The 20,909-nt window shown below is 35.9% G+C and overlaps 2 protein-coding genes and 1 pseudogene across 4 annotated transcripts; 2 read left to right on the top strand and 1 right to left on the bottom strand.

Annotated features, from left to right (window-relative positions):
* The first annotated feature begins 3,649 nt into the window (after nt 1-3,649).
* LOC106350262 (probable BOI-related E3 ubiquitin-protein ligase 2) lies at nt 3,650-6,054 on the top strand. 3 transcript variants are annotated; one of them, XM_013790181.3, is made up of 5 exons: nt 3,650-3,764; nt 4,297-4,341; nt 4,740-4,892; nt 4,972-5,342; nt 5,423-6,054. In XM_013790181.3, the coding sequence occupies exons 3-5, from the start codon at nt 4,784-4,786 to the stop codon at nt 5,951-5,953; spliced, it is 1,011 nt and encodes a 336-aa protein (XP_013645635.2). In that variant the 5' UTR covers nt 3,650-3,764; nt 4,297-4,341; nt 4,740-4,783; the 3' UTR covers nt 5,954-6,054. The 3 variants fall into 3 exon arrangements, with proteins under 3 accessions (XP_013645635.2, XP_048638090.1, XP_013645625.2); XM_048782133.1 differs by lacking the exon at nt 3,650-3,764 and adding an exon at nt 3,816-4,138 and having other exon boundaries at nt 4,297-4,338; nt 4,738-4,892; XM_013790171.3 differs by lacking the exon at nt 3,650-3,764 and adding an exon at nt 3,819-4,138.
* Nucleotides 6,055-6,236: 182 nt separating this feature from the next.
* On the bottom strand, nt 6,237-9,555 carry LOC106368248 (annotated as a pseudogene).
* An 8,235-nt stretch (nt 9,556-17,790) lies between these two features.
* Nucleotides 17,791-20,528, top strand: LOC106350277 (polygalacturonase At1g48100-like). Its single transcript, XM_013790187.3, has 6 exons — nt 17,791-18,350; nt 18,738-18,869; nt 18,950-19,171; nt 19,370-19,414; nt 19,502-19,709; nt 19,814-20,528. The coding sequence occupies exons 1-6, from the start codon at nt 17,940-17,942 to the stop codon at nt 20,395-20,397; spliced, it is 1,602 nt and encodes a 533-aa protein (XP_013645641.2). The 5' UTR covers nt 17,791-17,939; the 3' UTR covers nt 20,398-20,528.
* The last annotated feature ends 381 nt before the right edge of the window (nt 20,529-20,909 follow it).

The following is a 20,909-nucleotide window of genomic DNA, read 5'->3' as shown; positions in this document are numbered from 1 at the left end:
CATCCATCTCTTATCAAACTTGAAGTTCCGTCTACCCTGTTTCTCCTTGGTCAGAAAGCGCACAAGAATGGGTCGATGGTCAGAACCCCATCGAAGTAGATACTCCACATAAGTGTGGGAAAAAATGTGATGCCAGTCTTCGTTTCCGACTGCCCTATCCAACCGGCATTGGACTCTTCCCGCCCGAGTCCTTCCTGCCCAAGATAACGAGTTCCCTATGAAGGGAAAATCGATCATTCCACAGCTCGCAAGCATGTTCCTGAAAGATAAGAATGATGACTCAGCACGTTTCCTTCCGCCTTTCTTCTCTTCATTGCTTGTTATCTCGTTAAAATCGCCTAAGAGAAGCCAAGGTCCAGTCCTGTTAGCATTCAATCTTAGAATTCGTTCCCAAACATTCTCACGGTACTCAACCACCGGATCACCATAAACAAAAGTTATAGACACCTTGTGTCCTTCCACCTGTGCCTCAACATCAATCATGCGGTTATTAGAAAAATTAACAACCACATCAGCAGCATCCATATAAAATAAAGCCAATCCACCACTACGCCCAATCGGGTCAATGGTGAATAACTGATCATAACCAAACTCAATTTGAAAGTCTTGCAAGAAAGTAAAATTATTTTTTGTTTCTGAAAGAAAAAGAAAAGAAGGGTGAAAGCAGCGATGCAGCTCCCGAAGGTGCTGCTTTGTCAGGTAGGCTCCTGCCCCCTGACAATTCCAGGCGATGGCACTCATCTATGCGTACTGGGTGGTTTCTGGGAACCCACCAAACCTGATGCTACATTAGTTTTTCGGCCTTTAACAGCCGATGGATACACCTCAGTACGAGGGACCGGTATCATGCCCGGAGCTCTTGAAGAGTTGGGGCGTCCATGTTTGACAAGCTTTCCTTTAGGTGAAGCTCGTCCTCGAACTGCCAGCTTCTTCGATGCTGCTGTGCCCTTCCTATCCGGGCTTCGCGTTCCCCGCCGCTTGTTGATGGATATCGGAGGCATTGAGTCCTTCTGGATTTTTTTAACCTTCTCTGTTTCCTTTCCCATCCCTCTTGCTCCGCTATCATCTGTATTCTTCTGAGCTGGATTGTCCTTGACTACGACCTCCTGCGTCTCTGGTACCACCAAGTCATCGTCTGTTTCATCTAGTAGGTCGTCCTCGTTTAGCATTTCCTCATCCATTTCAAAATCCACACTCGCATATTGTTCAGTGATTTGGTTAATCTCCTCCTCACTCAAGAGCCCTGTTTCCTTTGGTGGGGATGGGTGCCCAGCCTGTCCCATCTTGTTCATTTCTCTCCCTGATGTATGAGTTTCTCTTCCTTCCACAGGCTTTGATGTTGCAGTCCCTGAACTTGTGTGTGCTGCTCTGTCGTCCCTTTGTGGACCCGTGATCATCTTATTCATTTCCACATGCACCTGATTCTCAGGGATATCCAGTGTTGTTGGTTCATTTATTATAAGCGTCCCATTAGCAATACGATCCTGCCTTTGATTATCTTCCTTCTCCCCTGAGTTCTCCCTAATTGCTTTTCCTTTTAGTCTCCATCTTCTAGCCTCCTCTGTTTCTCTTTCTCTCTCTTGCTCGGTCTCTCGTTCAGCTGTTCTGCGGTTGTGCCCTTCTATTCTTCTCTCTGTTACACGTACCGGTTGCCATTCAAATCGTGGTTCCCCTCTTGACTGGTGCACGTTTCTTCGTCCTGAGAGGTCACTTCGGTGAGCATTGTATGGCTCTGAGATAGTCCTTTGAGAGTCAGGTGATCGGTATGTTCGCAAAGGGGCGTCATTGCGTCTCCTTTCAGGAGACTCCTCCTGGTCCCGGTACCGGTTTTGTGGACTAGAACCTTTTACTCTCCAGCTGGAGGAAGAAGCAGAATCCCCATACCGACCATGTTTATGGCTTTCATAGGTTCGCTTAAAAGCTCTAGTATCTGGGGGGAGTTCTTTCTGGTAAGGATGGTACCTCTCCCGATCTCGGGGAATTTTACCAACAGAGTTGCCTTCAAGTCTATTCCATACCGTCTTTGCTTGGTAGTCCCGTCTACTTGAGATTCTGGCTCGAAGGTCCTCATACTCTGTTTTTTTATTATACTCTGTTCCACTGCGTTCATTTCTTCTCACCTGTTGATCAGCTAGCTTCCGGGCTCGATCAAGATTGTGTGGGTTCCTCATCTGAGAGTCAAACCTTACCTGAGACTCGAAACCTCGTGCCGGAGCCGAGAATGCTTCTTTAGCCGCCAGTTCCTCTTTTTCTTTTTGTTCCAGCCGAGCAATTCTGTTTACATCTCTCTGGTTTGTAGAAAGCTCAGGGCACGTGCCTTCTTCATGCGAGATTCTCTTGCAAGTGTAGCAATAGCGGTGTAGTTCCTCGTATTTCAAGGATACTGTGATAACATCCCCATTAGAGTACCCTGCTTTCCGTTCAAATTGTAAGGGTTCATCAGCATTTATCTTGACTCTGACTCTACCATTGTCTACATCGACCTTATCCACTTCTCCAAGAGCAAGTCCAATGCTCCTATAGGACTCATCTTTTTTGTAGTGTGTTGGGACTCCAATAACCGTGACCCACAGGAGCAGAAAGTTCGGGAAATCTTCTTTGATTGTTGGTATCCATCTTTCCAGCGAGAAGCTCCATTTGTTAAAGTGACAGGGGCGTCGAAGAAGTACCTTCTGCAGATCCTCCTCCTTATCAAAGTCAAACTGGAACTTATTATTCCCTAGGTTGATTCCCCTAACTCTACCTTCAGCATCCCAGATCCTACGTTTTGGCATATGTTTCAGTAAGGCCTCGACACTTCTTCCATCTTGATGAAACATTCTTCCCACAAGGGAGAGTTTGTACTTTTCCACAAGATCTGTGAAGTCAAACTCTGGGATTTTGATAATCTCCTCATCATCTTTTGAGCGTCTTCGAGAATGATGGGAGCTCTCAGCCCTGGAACGATCGGGCTTCGCTCGATACATCCTTGTATCAGTGACTTATTCAACGGAGAAAACACCCTAGTAAAGGGGAATAGGTTTTGAATTTAACGTTTCAAAGCGTTGTCTTGGTGAGCACGTATCAGTGAAAGCGCCGTCAGAGATTATGAGAACAAAAGACCATTGCAAGATGCAGGAAAACTAGGACGAGAGGAGTGTGGAGTAGTCTCCCTCTCTCCTAGAGCCACCGGAAAGAACTAGCTCCGATGAAGTACGTACAGATCTCAAAATCGCCTTCCAGTCGCCAAAACCCTAGCCGCTTATCTTTTTAATAACTTGTTCTTCATTCCATATAGTAGGATTGTTATTTGTACGTATTTAGATATTTGAAACGCCTTACTTTTCTAGTCAATAAGAAAAGCAACAAGGTAAAGTAAAACAACTCAAATTAAGCTGATCTCATTATGTCATATACTTAATCATAACAAAGTGGTTATGAATACTTATCAACTATGCTTATATTTTGAAAACGTTTTCAAACATAAAAACATTAATCATAATTTTAGTTTATAAAAGATGACACGTCAAATAACAAAATTAAAGAAAATAAGAAATCAATAATCTAATTTAATAACCATTTGTTTTCTTATGGTTATTGGGAGAAACGTATTAAACAAAAAAAGCTGATGGTAATGAATAGGTTTTGTTAAAAATGAGTCAAACCTACCATCTTTAACCAAAAAGAATGGAAAACTGAAACGCTAGCTTAACGAGGGAGAGATGAGATAGACAACACAACTCACGAGAGACGAAAAAGTAGCAGCACCGGTTCTTGTTTCTTTGGTGATTTACATTTACTTCTATCATCATCATCAACCATTTTTTTTGTTTTTTTTTGTTTTCTTTCCTATTCAAATTTAAAATAAGAAAAAAAGAGTTACTGTACTTTTGTCATATAAGTAAAATATTGAAACCAAACTTCCACCACTTTCTTCATCACTCTGGCCTGCTCCATCGAACCCGCTCAATTACTCATAATCCCATCATCATTCATTTTTCTTTTGTATTCTTCTCTTCACTTTTCTTATTCAAAAATACGTTTTTTTAATTATCTTGTGGCTTTAATTTAGTTGGATCTTGTTCTTCTTCCTTCTTCTATAGCCGTTTCATTTCAACAAAGGCATCTTCTTTTCTAACTCAAGATCCCTCATTCATCGGTTTGTCTCTCTCTTGATTTCTTAAACGGTCTTTGATCAGTTTAAAATTTATTGTTCTGGGCTTTTTGATTTTTTTTTTTAAAAAACAAAAATTCAACAAGGATCAAGCTTCTTTTGTTAAAGAAATCATGATGGTGATTTTGTTTCTTCTTATGCAGGATCTGAAAGGAAACTAAAGATTAACTAAATCAATCTGAAAAAAGGTATTATTTTTTCTTTTTCTTTTTTTGGAAAATTACAATTTCTATAGGGCCTTTGTTTCTGGATTACAGATCCTTCTTTGAATTTTTTGTAACTTTTCCATGTTCCCTTAGATTTTCACCTTAAATCAAATAAGTTAATAAATATGCAACTTTGACTATTGACCATTGAACCAACCAATCAATCAATTCTCTCTTCCTTACCTTAGTTCATCAGGCAAAATCTTAAAGGTTATATATAATTGTTCTCTTTGGTCTTGTTTGATTATAGTTTCAAAATATCAAACCTGTTGTATGATCCATCATTGACTCCCTTTACATTTCTCTGCTCTATAAATCTAGTTGTTATGGTTTATGTTTTGTCTTGCCTAACAGCTTCCTTCTTCCTTGATTGATTGCAGGCTTCACAGTTTTGCCTTTACATAAACGTTCATTGAAGAAGAAGATGCTAAGTGGAAACAATGGAAACACCGCGCCACAGGTTTTCATGAACGAGAACCAGTTGCAATACCATACAAACACACAATCTAATCAGCTTCACCTGCTCGGAACCAGTATGTTTCTTCTGTTTTGTCTGATCTCAAACATAATCAAACTCGAGAAACTGAGAATCATGTCTTTTGTTTTATGCAGTGGGAGGAGGTGGATGCACTACTGTTAATCCTGTAAACTATTTTGCTAATGATAATCTTGTTCCCATGGTTCGTCCTAATAAAAGAGGGAGGGAAGCTGAAAGCATTAGTAATAACAACAGCATCCAAAGGCAACATCAGCTTCAGATGTCTCTAAACTATAATCATAGTGTTCAAGAAGAAGCCCTCAAGGAGAATCTAGTCTCCACTGGTCTTAGACTGTCTTATGACGACGAGGAACGCAACTCTTCTGTGACTTCTGCTAGTGGCAGCATTGTAGCTGCTTCTCCATTCTCTCAGTCACTGGATGATAGTCTTCGGATCCACCTCCATAGACAAAAACATGAGCTAGACCAGTTTTTAAAAATCCAGGTACTGGTTTGTCTCGTTTATGTTCTGTCTTTTGCTCTTAAGGTTCTTTGTTTTGTAATGTATCTGTTTTGGTTTTTCAGGCAGCTCAAATGGCGAAAGGAGTGAGAGACATCAAACAGAGACAGATCGCGTCTCTTCTCAGCACAATAGAGCAAGGAGTGAGCAGGAAGCTTCAAGAGAAAGATCAGGAGATTGAGATCATGAACAGGAAGAACAAGGAGCTCGTGGAGAGGATAAAGCAAGTGACTACGGAAGCTCAGAACTGGCACCACAGAGCAAAGTACAATGAGTCTGTGGTTATTGCTTTAAAGAATAATCTGCAACAAGCAATGTCACACAACAATAACAACAAGAAAGTTACTGCAGATCAAGGTAAAGAAGGGTTTGGAGACAGCGAGATAGATGATGCAGCTTCATCGTACATTGACCCAAACAACAACAAGATGGGAAACCAGAGGATGAGATGCAGAATGTGCAATGCCAAGGAAGTGTCGGTGTTGCTTGTGCCGTGTAGGCACTTGAGTTTGTGTAAAGAATGTGATGTGTTCACTAGTGTTTGTCCTGTTTGCAAGTCTTTGAAAACTTCTAGCGTTCAGGTCTTCTTTTCTTGAATTTTGTGACAATAAAAATGGAACAGAAGGAAACAAAAAGTTCATTATATAAGAACTTTCAACTTTTGATATTGTTATATATGAAAAAAATAATTTGTATATGAGATTATTCTTCATATGTTTTTGATTACTTTTAATCATAATGGTATTATTACTTTTAAAAACACTAAAGAAATATGAAGAAAAAATCTATCCGAATGCATTGTAAGTGTTAAATCAACTAATCATCTAGTCTTCAAACAGTGTCACAAACTCTTACTAGCAGTCTTTGTTCGTTTCTGTCTCATCCAGTTGATGATGCATTCCTCTGCTTACCCATTTCACGAATGTTGTCCTGAATTGCTAGATAAATATCTCGTTTCTTGTCAAGATGGAAATCAAGATTCATGCCGTCATCATCTTTATACAGCAGCAATGATGTTAAGAGAGCAACAGGCCAAAAATCTTTGATATCTCTAAGAAGAAACCCTTCAAAATAAGACCAAACCAACCCGTTATAGAGTTATATACTATCATATGAAGGAACATTCCTTACTATAGTGGCTATTGAGGAATACCTGTGACTACTCTTATTTTCGATTTAACCGGGACCTCTGGATCATTTAGGGAGATGGATTCCCAGTGCTCAAGAACATCAGTAGCCCAGTCAAGCTTCTTAAGATGAAAAGGATCCATCAGCTGAAGAGGGAGAATCAATGGCAGGAATCTTTCCGCGGCACGGTGTATATTGATAACCTGTGGAGTACATAGATTTTGTTACCATGATAGTAATGCACTTGGGGATTAAGACACTGAAAATTAAAAATAAACAGATCTCACTGTTTCAGCGTCACTGCTCTTCCTCTTCATTGATACTTTGAAGATGTTATTGATAACAGAAACCTGGAGAAAGAGTTCATGTTTTGTTTGCTTAGAGAATCAAACTCAAGATTTTAGCTAATCTAATAAAAATAGTCATTGAGATATCATATACAGTACCAGTTTCCCCTTCTTATCCTTGTAAACTGTTTTCCTAAACGGGAGAAACATTGCCGCACAAAGAGCAAATCTTCTTTCTTCACGCTTTACCAAAAATAAAAATAAACAATTGTTGTCACCAGTAACGATCTAACTTAAAAATAAGTCAGTAAATAAGACACCATGGTGACAGGCTAATATTAGGCTCCACATAGCTTCCACGTAGGCTCGGGAGAGGCTACATCCAGAATGCAAGAAGTGCACAATTCTTACTTCGTTTCCAATCCGTTCTCTGCAAATTTTTCTTTCAAGTGCTACATTGATTTCCTCACTTGAAGCAGCTTCTTTCAGCTCTTCGTCCAGAGTAAAGCCAAACCTTGCACCTATTACACATGGGAATCGGTTAGCCAAGACTGAAAAAAAACATAACAAGAGAGAACAAAGCGAAAGATATGGGACAGAAACACAAATACCGAAGCGAATGGGCCTAAGAACTCGCAAGGGATCCTCCAGAAAGATAGTTTTTGCAGACACTGGAGTGGTGATTCTTCCAGACTTGAGGTCGTCAATGCCTGCCATTGCATCATTCCTCGTAAAAACTACTAGTTTGAGCATAAAAGGAGACACTAAGATGCACAAACTAATTAACCTCTTCCTGTAAGATCTTCTACTAAGCCAGTGTGAATATTGTAGAATAAGCTGTCAGATATAGATATATAAGACAAGAGATAAAGATGTCACAGATATTGATACGCACATTCATCAAGTTATACAGATAAAGATTGAGAGTACGTACCTATTTATAGTTAAGTCTCTCCTAAAAGCATCCTTTTAATAATATGGATGTTCACCGGTTCTCCTACTTTACGAGAAAAATATAGTTCTGGAACTTTTCAAGAAATCCTCTTCCTGTCATGTTGTCAATGGCAATGTCAATATCTTCAGAGTCTTTCCCTAGAAGCGAAGTGAAAAAGAGTGTTCGGAGATGGCATTGAGGAAACGTTAGAGAAGTGAAAGAGGTAAAAGTACCTTATCGCGCACCCAACCACCTGCGACGCGAAGTCGTGTGTCGCAGTTATTTTCGCGGAGGGCATCGAGGAGCAGGTTGAATATTCGCTGTTCCTTCTCAGTGAGATCGATTCCTTCTTTCAGCTCAACCCTCGTCATGGCGTAGCTTCGTCGGACAAATCAGTGAGATTTTAAAACCCTATTTATAGGGTTTGGTACGTTAATGGGCCGAGTCTTTCCTTCTCCTCTTTTACTAAACGAGCCATATGTTATGGGCCTCTTTTTCACTCTATGTCTATGGTGGGCTTTTTCTACTCTTTAAGCTATATATGGGTCTGCTGTAACAAAATTGTATTCACCCTTGGTGATGGTGATCTACATGCACCTGCCCCCACATTAACTGAGTGTAGCACAATTCGGATTATGTGAATTTAGCATGTTTGATTAAATAAGGTTAAGGTTTTTTTTTTTAATTAACCAAGGTTGTATGACAGGAGGAGAAGACCCAACCGACTAATCTCCTGGAGGCCTATCCACCAATGATGGCAAAATTGATTGCTCTACATAGAAGTGAGAGACACACACCACCTAACCACATGAAGAATTAGCAATTTCGCACTGAAAAAGAATCAATCTCTAACCTAGATCAACACGGCGATTCTTCATCTATTGCAAACTAGTAGACCATCACAATATGATTTAAATAAAGTTAATATTGGTCCACACTTTCGCATTTAACTCTTTTTTTTCATTTGTTTTTTACTTTTGTCCAATCCCTATGATTTTTCTTTCCTTTTTATTAACGTGTCAAATTTATTTTTTGTTCTCTCTTTTTCTTTTGTCATTTCAAGTTTCCTTGAATTTTATTAAATCAGTTATATTTTTCCAATTTGTTCAGTTTTGTAATGTAAATTTCAATTTGGAGTTTCAAAATTCTTATTTTGAATTTAATTAGTACAAATGCTTCTTCTAAGTATATATATATATATTATAATATTATAATAAATACAGTAAACTATTTTAAATAAATTGTATAGAAAATATATTGTGCCTCATAACGGTTAGTCTGGGCGGGAAATAATACTCCTCGAGAATCATTGGCTGCTTCTATGGTTCAACATAACTAATATACATGTGATATAATCACTGATATTTGTATTTAATCTGAATATACCGTATAATATCAAAATATATGGCTTACAATTGAATGTCAAACGATGATTGGACAGTGTAATGAGAACAAAATGTGTTGGAGAAGAGGATGGGAAAAGAGAGAAAATTTGTCTCTATGAATTTATGAAGCAACATAACAGTAAATACCCATGATCTCTCTTCTATTTCATATATACAGAACTAGTGGTATTCCGGCGCTACGCGCCGGGTTCATATGTTTTTTCTGAAATGAATTTACAATTTACTTTATGGTTTTAGTAAAGAAAATATGTTCAAAAATATGAATATGAAAATATGTTGAAAGTGAATGATATCCATTTGATAGTGGTTAGCGACCGTAATGTATTACTTTGTTTTGAAGTTGATTAGTTCAAAGAGGAATATCATAAGTGGTTGTGACTTATCGATTTGATAAAAATAGAATAAAAAACCGATAGTCCTAACAAAGTTAATTTAATTGGAATTTGAACATAAAGTAAAATTGATGTTTTATTTACAGAACATACTTGTACTCTTTAGTATCATGTTGACAGTATATGGAAGAAACATTTGAAGTTCTATTTTAGTGACTAATTTGAATTAAAACGTGTGTAATAAGCATAGGTGCTACCAGCGGGAAAGAAATGTTGTCAAAATGTTGATGTTTATATTTTTGTACGCCGTTTGATTTGAGCGGCCTTGACTAAAACTGTTGATGATTTCGTAATATTATAGATGTTGCCCCTCGAATATTGGCTAGCACATGCGATGATATTTTCTTTGATTTTAAGAAGTTTTTTTAATGATTGATAGTTGATGATTTGAATTCATTTTTTGAATTTTAATGAAGATAGCGATATTGAATTGGTATTACCACTTTACCAGTGACTAATTATGCTAAAACATTATAAGTAAATTCTGAATTGCTAAATTTTATTATTTGTTAAGGTGGACCCATTAAGTCTAAAAATGATATTTTTCCAACTCAACTCATTAGGGTAGACTGTGTAAAGTCTTAAACATTCTTAAAATTTTTCTTAAAAAATTCATTTATACATTGAGACAGAAAGAAGATAAATAATGTTAATTCTAAAAATTATTGTGTAACTCTTATGAAGATTGCATCATGCTGTAATTTTCCTTACTTGTAATTAATGTAATTTTGCTAAGTTAGAAATTTATCTGATATATTAGTTAAGGGAATTTTTATAATAATTCTGAAATGACAAAGACGTAAATTATCAATCAAATTATTAAATTATATTATTTTATTCAGCTGATTAGACCATTATAATAACACAAAATTAATTTTTATTTCTTAGTACTATATAAATAAATTGATTACATATTCATATATAATCATATAGACATATTATAATGTTACATTTCCTTAATGCGTTGGAATTTTACACATAAGTCTTAGAATCAATACTCAAATTTTCTTAGTAATTAAAATTAATCTATACACTTCAATTTAACTGGGAGGGAGACATAGCCAACACCAATATACATCACATTCCCCCCTGATTGTATAATTCCTAATACTTCCTAGAACTTGAGTTCCTAGAACTTGTACTCAGACCGGGGCGACTTGGTAGGATGACTCCACCTTTCACGGCCATCTCCTTTGTATTCGCCACCTTTCAGGAGTAGTAGCGTCAAGAATTTGCATGGACAAAGCCATCTCAGGCGATTAGTCATGTATGCTAAGTGCTAACCAGCTGATATACTATTTTATATTGAAAAATGTGAATAATATTGGAACAAATTACTTCTTTTTGTATGTGTGTGTGTCCTGTAACCAATAGCTTTCAGAATTTGGAGTTTGTATCATAAGAAATGAAGTGAAGATAATAGAAGATCCATGAGACCATCCCAGACATTTGGGATGAATTGATCACCAAGTTAAGTGTCTGACACTGTGTGTTAAACCAGCAAGTGATGGTTGCTCCACTGGTGTTGCATGATTATGGTTAAACTCTTATTCAAATGTATATTTCTCTTATTTTTGTTTCTTTAAACCTTGAGGCCTCTCATGTAGTTCACTACGTTTGGGTTACCTAAATAGTTAGTAAACTAAACTAACATTGGTGCACTTGGATTTTACATTTAATTCCCACATAACTTTTAGATCCATTTGTAAGGCTCATTAAGACTGTCCAATTGACAAGCAGCCACAAAGTTTTGTAACCAACAAAAATCGTGTGTTACATAAAATGCTCAGGCAATTCCTAAAGCCTTAGAACATCAAAGTCGCACTAACTCAAAAACTTAATCGGCATCTACGTCTATAATATCTGAAGACTAATTTGAGTTTTTAAGCGTTTCTCCTGCTCTCTGTAAACGTAGAGGAACTCAGCGGGTGCTCATAAACTCACCAGGTTAAACACCAGAAAGAAAAAAACAGGTCGAGAAGGTAGCCTTGATTTACATCATTTCCATTCAACAGTACTGGAATCAGTTCTCATCTCTTTAGTTCACCTTATACTTTCCAGTTTGACATTAGGAAACTACAGACTCACAAATCCAAATGCACAGCTGAAACATTTAATCACACTGTCAACTCTCTTAAGAGATTGTCTACTAAGGATTCCCAAAAAATCTTTCTGCAAAAGTTGTGGAGTACCCTGTTACATATGTAAGAGGTGAAGGTATGGTTTCAGTTTCTGTATCATAAATATAAAAAAAACTTGATGAATTGTATGCATCCATCTCTTGCAAATGAGAAGAATTTTGAGTCAAAAAGCTTTGTCTTCCAAGATAATTTGAAAACCATTTTCTCTTCTCTCTCATCAAACGCAGAGCCAGACCATTCCGCATCGACACACCTTTTGCCACAGAACTCGGTTTAGACAATAGAATCTTTAACAGACTCATACCAGGAGCTATTACCACTGCAAAATGAAAGAATCAAGACAACAATTCAAGTCTCGTCTCGGACAAAAGTTTATGTTATTACTAACAGAATATATTTATACCCAAATATAAGTCTTTTGGCTCCCAAATCCCAATCTTTCAAGATGGAGTGGTAAGAGAAAGAGGAATTAGGAAGATGGTTGAGTGTATGAGTTTAGTCCACGTAAACAATATTTGTAAAACACACAGAAACAAACCATTATTTTTGTCTGACTGTGGTTGTATGATTAAGGAGGACGTCGATGGACTGGTGCCGGGAAATAAACCGTAAACGTAGATCCACCGTACTGCTCTGTTTTCTGTCTCTTTAACACAACCTCGATAGATGTTGCCTCTGTTCTGGTCTTCTCCTCCGTTTTCCAATCTCTTCCTCCACCTTCAGTTTTTGTCGTCGCGGGAACTTGTCTGAATCTAGCATGTCCAGTTTTAGATCTACCGAGAAGAGATATAACCTTGACAACGTCAGTGACCGCCGTTATCTAAGAGGCTGAGCTTTATATAGAAGACCTTCCACCGGTTAGATATGAAGAGGTTGAGCTGGAATTAATTAATGCTACGGAGTGGGGCGAGTGAGATGAAACATGTTAATGGTCGGATCAAAGAAGTAAATAAATGGAAACGGAAGGCGTTACAGAAAGTGAATCGGCGACTGCTTCATCGGAATGAAAAGAGCTCAGACCAAATAACCTACACTAAGTTTTGTGCTTAGAGAAAAAAAAAACAATTGGGCCAGGACAAAATAACCTAATATAAGCCCAAATAGAAATTACTTTGGGAATAAACTATAGGAAGCTCATAATGGTTGCGAAAGGATTATTGAGAACAGAAAAAAAATTGGTTTGTAGGTTTTTTTTAAGTGCCAGGTGTCTAAAAAAGCCCCTATGTTAATGATGATGTGGAGAGCCTAAGGAGAGAGACAACTCTCCTTTATTATTTTATTATGTCTCTCTCCTTTATTATTATAGATATGAAACTAAATAATTTACAGTTTGGGAGTATAACATTATAAATACCAAAATGTTAGTTATAATTGTTTTTTTATGTTGTCTGGCTTAGGAAATTAGTACAACAAAACGAAAATAGTATTAGGATTTAGCCATTTAGGAGACCTTGAAAATATATAAAAATGCAAAACAAATTATAAAATAGACAATGGAAGGGAAGGACATTAAGGTAATTTGTGTTGACGTTGCATGGAGATGGAGTTCACGGGGTTGCCAATAGACACAACGAGGGATAAAGGTTCACGAGCAGCTCTGCGGTTGAAGACGGCATACAGAAGTATAGAACCTTATAAATTTCGTAAAGCCAAGAGATAAAACAAAAATTAATTAATCCAAAATCAAAGAAACGATAGCCACATGAAGGAAATAGCGTGTTACAATATATATACTTACGGTTACCAATATATTAAAGTTTTTCCTTTTAAAAATGACTCCGAAGGACGGAAGGAGATATATATATGAGTTAATCATATCAAGTCGTGGATTAACACAAATGGTGATTAAGAATCTAAGATCTGTGTGTGTTTGTTGTTTATATGTTTATATCTGATATTGTGTAAATAGATATTGTACTATTTCTGATTTAATTAGAATCGTTTTAATCATATCAAGATGTTTTCGTCTATTTATCCGATTCTTCAAGTATATAATCTACAATATATTCCCCTTAGTGACTACGAGTAAGTATTACAATGATTATATTTATACATAAATGTGCCTGATTATTCCTTTTTCAAATGCGTGAATTGAGTTTAAGAAACGTAGAAGACAGGTAACTTATATAAAATATATATGGCGTATTAGAGATATCGTATACGGTCCACAAATATAAAGTTTCGCTTTATCAACAACAGAAAAATTAAAGAGATTGGCACGAGATCATAAAGAGTCGAGCTGTGAAGTCAAAGGGGTCTATTTTTGTTATTATTTGATATCCAATAATTACAAAACTCTCGTGCACCTTACAGATTCCTCTATATTATTAACATATACATCTAAAATAGCTAAAATAATGTATACACGTAAAAGCTTATGGAGTATATATGTGCATCGATTTTTGGCTTATGCGATGTATTGTACACGTAAAAGCTCATGCGATGTATTGTACACGTAAAAGTATAACATGAAAAAAGTAGAACATGAAGCAAGATTTATACGCATCCACGTATGCAGTATTTCTTGGTGATATCTTTATAAATATTTATATGAATGTGATAAAACTTCTTGATGATTGGTATTGGTTCAGTCCCTCAAAAGAAAGTTTAACTTTGCATTCCTAGACTGATCGATCCATTCGGAAGGGATGATTTACATCGCTAAAAGGATATACCAACATTTCTTTAACAGAAGGGCTCCGTCCAAACATTTTCGACACCAAAATAGTTAATGAACAACGGATTAACGAGTTAATTATGAGTTTTTGAACATTGTTGTTTCTTACCACCAACAATGACATGCAACATGTTTTGTCCACCTATAAGTCTTCGATTTTAAAAAGTAACGTTAGCTTTAGGCTAATTTTAATAAATGATTTGTCGTACACATTTCTTGATTCTTTCCCTAGATAATGTAATTTTTTTGTAGTGATTCGTCTCTCGTGCAACAATGAACAGTGGCGTTTCCGCTAATTTTAGTGAAATAGAAGGTCCTTTAGAAGGATATATTTGGAGCTATATTTTTGCCAAACTAACTGTAATCTCAGTAAAGAAGGCAACATGTCTCTGGCATCTGACATATATAATAAAACGTTGCTAAAACAATTTTAACTTTCATGCAACTTCGTGTACAGCGAAGTATAATAATATTATGAGAAAGAGACTAGGATAGCACCAAACCAAGTTTTTGTTCCTAAAGTAGCATTCAAGGCTCAAAGTCACAAAAATAGGTTTCATTAAAGAGGTAAATATACACTTATACCCCTTGGGTTAATTAATCCAAACCTTAGGGTTTAGAGTTAAGGGGGTGGGGTTTTGGAATTAGGGTTTAAAATTTTATAAAAAATAAATACTTAAAATAAAAAATAAAAATTTTTAAAACAGTTTCAAAAATTATTTTTAAACTATAAAAAGAAAATTTGAAAAAAAAGTAAAAAAAAAATCAAAAAAAATTTTTTTAAAAAAAATTATAAAAATTTCGAATCTGGAAACATATAATCTGAAACTATAAAATTTATTTTTTATTTTTTTTTTTTTTTATTTTTTTATTATTTTTTTTTTTTTTGTTTGTTTATTTAATTTAAACCAAAGATACTAGAGACATTTTACCCTTTAATGAATGTCATTTTTGTGACTTTCTCCTTCTAGTGCTATTTTTGAGACATAAACTTCAAAAGGTGCTATTATTGACAATTGCCCTAATATTATTGCCACTAATATTATTGGATCGCTAATATATAGTATTATATATATATATCAGGGATTGTGTGTGCACGCAAGATCGTATTCGTATTTGAGCAAAAGCAAACACAAAGGGGAGTTTGGGGTTTCACCAATGTTTACAGAAAATAATCCATAACAATGTTAAAGGATTATGATTAAAACTTAAGAAAATTCCCTAGCCATTGCAATTTACGTTAAAAAAAATAGTATACTGAAAGTTATCCGAATTTTGGCAAAAAAAAGGAAAGTTGTCCGACTATTTGTTTATTAACCATCAAGAGTAACGTTTCATCTCTTCTTTGTGTGATGATATTCTGTAACACTAAGCGTATTTTTCATGGGGCGGCTGATCTCCGGATCAGCCGATAAGGCATATCAAAAATGTGATTGATATTCTCGACACAAAAATCTCATTTTCTTGTTGTTTATTTGAATATCGAAGAATCAGAAATATTAGATAGCCAACAGCTTTTTGGCTTTCAAAAAGAGGACTGTCGAATCACATATACTTAACTATTTGCAGATAGTAATCAGTATTTAACCATTAGCCTTTAATCATAACTCAGAAAACCATAATGGAAATAAACAATAGTCCCTTGTTCATTTTTGTTCTATTCCTTTAGGACAAAACAACTTCCATTTTTCCAGCTTACAACAGTTGAAGTGAGCCTTCTTTTGTATATATTCCTCAATTTTAGTTTTTTGAAGGAGAAGAACTTGTGTAAAACTATGAGCGCACAAAGATTTTTCTGAATCCCAAAGACGGTTTATGCTTATCCGTACATGACTGCACAATTGCATGTATATATATTAATTATGTTCTTTAATTTTTTTACAATTGGTTCTAATCATTTTTATCAACAATTAATGTCCTAAAGCCGTCTAAGACAAAATATGATTAATTTTTTGAAAACATTCAGAAAATAGTTCAATCACTGTACCGATCATCATAATTAAGGTAATAAAAAATAAAGGTAGTGAATAGTAACTAATTTATTTTAAAATTAAATATTTGTTAACAACAAATATATAAGTAAATAATTGATTTTCAAATAAGAAGAAACAAATTGTTCTTCCCCCATATTTAGAGCACTATCTTAATTTTTCTTGAATAATAAGTGAATTTAATGTAGATGTGTTAAAAAAAGGTAAGAAAAACTAGAAATTAATAACTGGCGGATTTGTGAATACAAAAGCAATGCCCGTGAAGTGGTGCATGTGAGTACTAAAAGAGATGTTATAATCAGTGTCCCATTGACAATATAGAGACCCACTCACGAGTCTCTTTCGTTTTATATATTCATATATACATGTAAATATATATATATATATATGTTTTATAAATTAACTCATTATTACAAACGAGACAAAGAAAATTCTCTACTTTTTTTTTATCAAAAGAAAATTCTCTACTTTTAATTCTTCCCTTTTTCTTTCTTATGAATTTAGTTTTTAGATTTTTACTATCCACTTTGTTTTGGTAACGTTTTTGACTACCCACTTGGAATCCTTATTCAATATTCATTGCATTTAGTTTAATTTATTAATAATTTCTTTTACCAGATTTCAGATTTTCTAATATATCATTATTTAACTGGATTTTAAATCTGTTTTTCAAGAATTTCTATGTTCTTGGCCATAGTCTCAACTCTCTAGCATGGTGTTCTTGATAATGATTGAAATATATTACAAATCACATTCCTATATATATTTTAAATAGTTATTTTTCTAAATGGCCTCTCAAATTTGGAGACCACAGTATATGTGAAATCATATGACAACATTATCGTGTTAATACGACAGATCCGACACATGCCTACGTTACATACACACATGCTTCAAGCCTTCAATGCTTGTATCGATCAAATGGTATATATAAAAAGATTAAGCAAGATCCTAAAACTGAATAGACACCACATTTTAAGTATCCATACTTTATGTTGCCCACAGACATGTGCTTGTATATATGTGATTATGTAAAGTCTTGGCCATCCATGTACGCAACCAAATTAGATGAGCTTTTGACCAACCAGTTATCTCTACGTGGTGTACAGTCCCTGGCCAGTATTTACTGCACATGCAGTTTAGGTTTTGGCGTTTGGAACTTTTTACCCATGGTGAAAAAGAATCTCGGTTTTAGTTATACTAGCTTTTGGCATATTTCGACTCACAACTTCCAAAAAATTCACAAAAAAAAAAACTTCCAAAAAATTCACGAATAATACTTTACATCACTGTTAATATCATCATTTATTTTACAAAAATCCAATTAAATCGAACTTTATGGTCTTATTATCACATATAGGTAGTAAGCTTAGACTTGTTCGTTTATTTAGTAGTTTTTAAAAATAAGTTTGTCACTCACAATATAGAAAATAAAGGACACTATTGATTAATTTTGGTTTAGTAGCTTAAATATAAAAATGCCGTTTTGAAAACCCGTGAGCTCTCCACATTCTTGGATTGCTTCCTTATTTAACTCCCCTCAAAAACGTTCTCTTTCTTTAAGTCTCGTACTCTCACCCACCACCAAACACTCTTGTTTAGACATAGTAACAAACCCACAAAAACATGATGATGAGAAAAGGTCTAAGGCTAAGAAGCATCACGATGGTGATGTTAATGGCGGTTTTGGTCTGGTCTGTAACCCTAGAGACCTGCATTGCTAGAAGAGGAAGACATTGGAGACATAACCACCGAAGCTCCTCTGACTTGTCTGATTCCTTGTCAAGCAAGAAACCGAAAAGCCATGGGAACAGTCATCACAACTCTCACAATAACAACAACAATCATCACCAGAAGTCTAAACCTAAACCGAAGCCAAAGCAGAAAACGCCGCCAAAAGCTGACGACAACAACTCTCCGGTGATCTCACCACCACCAAAAGTACAACCACCGTCTCTTCCGCCGCTAAAGGGATCTCAGGTCTTCAACGTGATGAATTTTGGAGCAAAGGGTGATGGCAAATGTGATGACACTAAGGTAAAAATAAACTAAATTTAATAAAATAGCTCATTAAATTATTATCCGTACAGTTTTCAACCCTAGTGCTAGTATTTGATTTAATTAGAGCATTTTAAATTTCGTTTTCATGAGAATTTTAGAAAGTTTAAATTACAGTTGGGATATTTTGAAACAGAACACGAGACAGAGCTAAGAAAAAGGTTTCTCTGTCTGTAAAGTTACTTTAAAACTTCTTAATAATTTTTTGTATCTTAAATGTTAAATTGCCCCAAAAGAAAAAGACAAACGAATATAAAGTGACAACAGAAATAACAGATTACAGATGGGACCACAAATCACAAGCGTTAATCACCATTATTATACTGGTGATTAGGGTAAATTAAAAGGGTTTCATAATGTTTGCAGGCGTTTGAAGCGGCTTGGGCAGCGGCTTGCAAAGTAGAGGCATCCATGATGACTGTACCGCCTGAATACACTTTTCTTGTAGGTCCAATCTCATTCTCTGGTCCTTATTGTCAAGCTAACATTGTGTTCCAGGTGAGAGTTGATCTTTTAAAATACAATAATTGTATCACTTTGGTTTAAAATATCTAAAACGTTTGAGTGTGTGGTTGCAGCTTGATGGTACTATTATAGCTCCAACGGATTCAAAATCATGGGGAAAAGGGTTAATGTGGTGGCTTGAATTCACAAAGCTGAAAGGAATTAAAGTACAAGGTAAAGGTGTGATTGATGGAAGAGGCTCTGGTTGGTGGCAACAAGATTACCCTTTCATTGATGGTGAAACTAAGCTCATCGTTCCCTTGAACAATTCTGTTCACCAAAACCCACCAATGCCAGTATGTTCATATACAAAAAAAAATTTAATTTTTTTTCTTCATAATTTGAAGGCTTATGTCTATATAACATTAAAAAAAATTTGAGTGCCAAGGCCAATATTTCATTAGACTGTGTCCAGCTCAGGCCTTGCTTCAGTAGTGTGTCATTTGTAGAATATTCATCCAAGATCAAACCCTTTTTATTTCACATTTGAACAGGAAAGAAGTGAGCTTGATTGGAAAATGCCAAGCATTAAACCAACGGTGAGAAAGAAAGAAACAAAAGAGTTTGGCACTATGAAAACTTTAAGCATTGATTTTTATACTAACTTGTGTTTCTGGTTTATATAGGCACTGCGATTCTATGGGAGTATTGGGGTAGAAGTGTCTGGTATAACTATCCAAAACAGTCCTCAGTGTCACCTCAAATTCGATAACTGCATCGACGTTGAGGTACATGACATGTCCGTTTCTTCACCTGGTGACAGTCCAAACACCGATGGGATTCACCTTCAGAACTCCAGAGATGTCCTCATTCACAGCACAACACTCGCTTGTGGTATGAATCTTGAATTCTTGAATCATAATTTCTTGAGTCTTGAATTCTTGAATAATATGAATGTTAGACTAATGGTGTATCTACGTGTGTGTGTGTGTGTGCAGGAGATGATTGTATCTCCATCCAAACAGGTTGCTCGAATGTATTCGTACACAACGTGAACTGTGGACCAGGTCACGGTATCAGCATAGGTAGTCTCGGCAAAGACAGCACAAAAGCGTGTGTCTCGAACATAACAGTGAGAGATGTGGCGATGCACAACACGATGACAGGCGTCAGGATCAAGACATGGCAAGGAGGAGTAGGATCAGTGAAAGGGATACTCTTCTCAAACATTCAACTCAATGAGGTCCAGCTTCCTATAGTGATAGACCAATTCTACTGTGACCATAGCAAATGCAAGAATCAGACATCAGCAGTTGCAGTGGAAGGAGTGACTTACGAGAGGATCAAAGGCACTTATACCGTGAAACCGGTTCATTTCGCATGCAGCGATAACTTCCCTTGCGTGGATGTGCAGTTATCTGCAATAGAGCTTAAGCCGGTTCAAGAAAAGTATCATATGTCTGATCCGTTTTGCTGGCAGACATTTGGTGAGCTCAATACTCCTACTCTTCCTCCTATTGATTGTTTACAGATTGGGAAGCCTGCAAGAAACAGAGTTCAGTCTGATCACGATGTATGTTGATGGGTCTTGGAACTAGTGTGAAACATGTAGATGAATGTATATCTTGTCTAAAAGCCTACTACTACTAGTAATCTAGTACCACTGCTTCATACGAATTATAGTTTAGTTTTAAATTGATGTCTTTTTCTATACTTTTATTGCTACTTAAATGTCTCACTTTATTGATCAGAATCAAGTGGTGATAAACCATATTGAGACCAGGCAGAGTTGCAGAAAATATTCTGCAATGGTCCTGAGGTTGGATAGAAAGATAAAGTATATTATCTGTGGTTGTAAAATGGATGTGAAAAGACAAAATCTTTAGCAATATGAATATTTGTATACTGTGCTATTTAATCAGAAGCCTTAGCTGGTCCTGCTAGTTACTGTTTACCAACATTGTGTGTTTAATAGGGAATGCAAGTTAAAGTATTTGAACCACACAAACATAATATAGAAAACAACACATTAGCTAGAGACAACGGTAAAAAGCATGGAGTGATCTCCTCCATCCTTGACTGACACAACAACGA

Source organism: Brassica napus, chromosome A6 (assembly GCF_020379485.1).
Source record: "Brassica napus cultivar Da-Ae chromosome A6, Da-Ae, whole genome shotgun sequence".
NCBI lineage: Eukaryota > Viridiplantae > Streptophyta > Magnoliopsida > Brassicales > Brassicaceae > Brassica > Brassica napus.
This window is presented reverse-complemented; position numbering and strand designations above follow the sequence as displayed.

Excerpts from the sequence above, each read along its gene's own strand:
- LOC106350262 (XM_013790181.3), top strand. The coding sequence starts at position 4,784 with ATGCTAAGTGGAAACAATGGAAACACCGCGCCACAGGTTTTCATGAAC. Across the intron at positions 4,893-4,971 it reads GCTTCACCTGCTCGGAACCA|TGGGAGGAGGTGGATGCACT; the intron begins GTATGTTTCTTC and ends TGTTTTATGCAG. Across the intron at positions 5,343-5,422 it reads ACCAGTTTTTAAAAATCCAG|GCAGCTCAAATGGCGAAAGG; the intron begins GTACTGGTTTGT and ends TTGGTTTTTCAG.
- LOC106350277 (XM_013790187.3), top strand. The coding sequence starts at position 17,940 with ATGATGATGAGAAAAGGTCTAAGGCTAAGAAGCATCACGATGGTGATG. Across the intron at positions 19,415-19,501 it reads TGCCAAGCATTAAACCAACG|GCACTGCGATTCTATGGGAG; the intron begins GTGAGAAAGAAA and ends TGGTTTATATAG. Across the intron at positions 19,710-19,813 it reads CAGCACAACACTCGCTTGTG|GAGATGATTGTATCTCCATC; the intron begins GTATGAATCTTG and ends GTGTGTGTGCAG.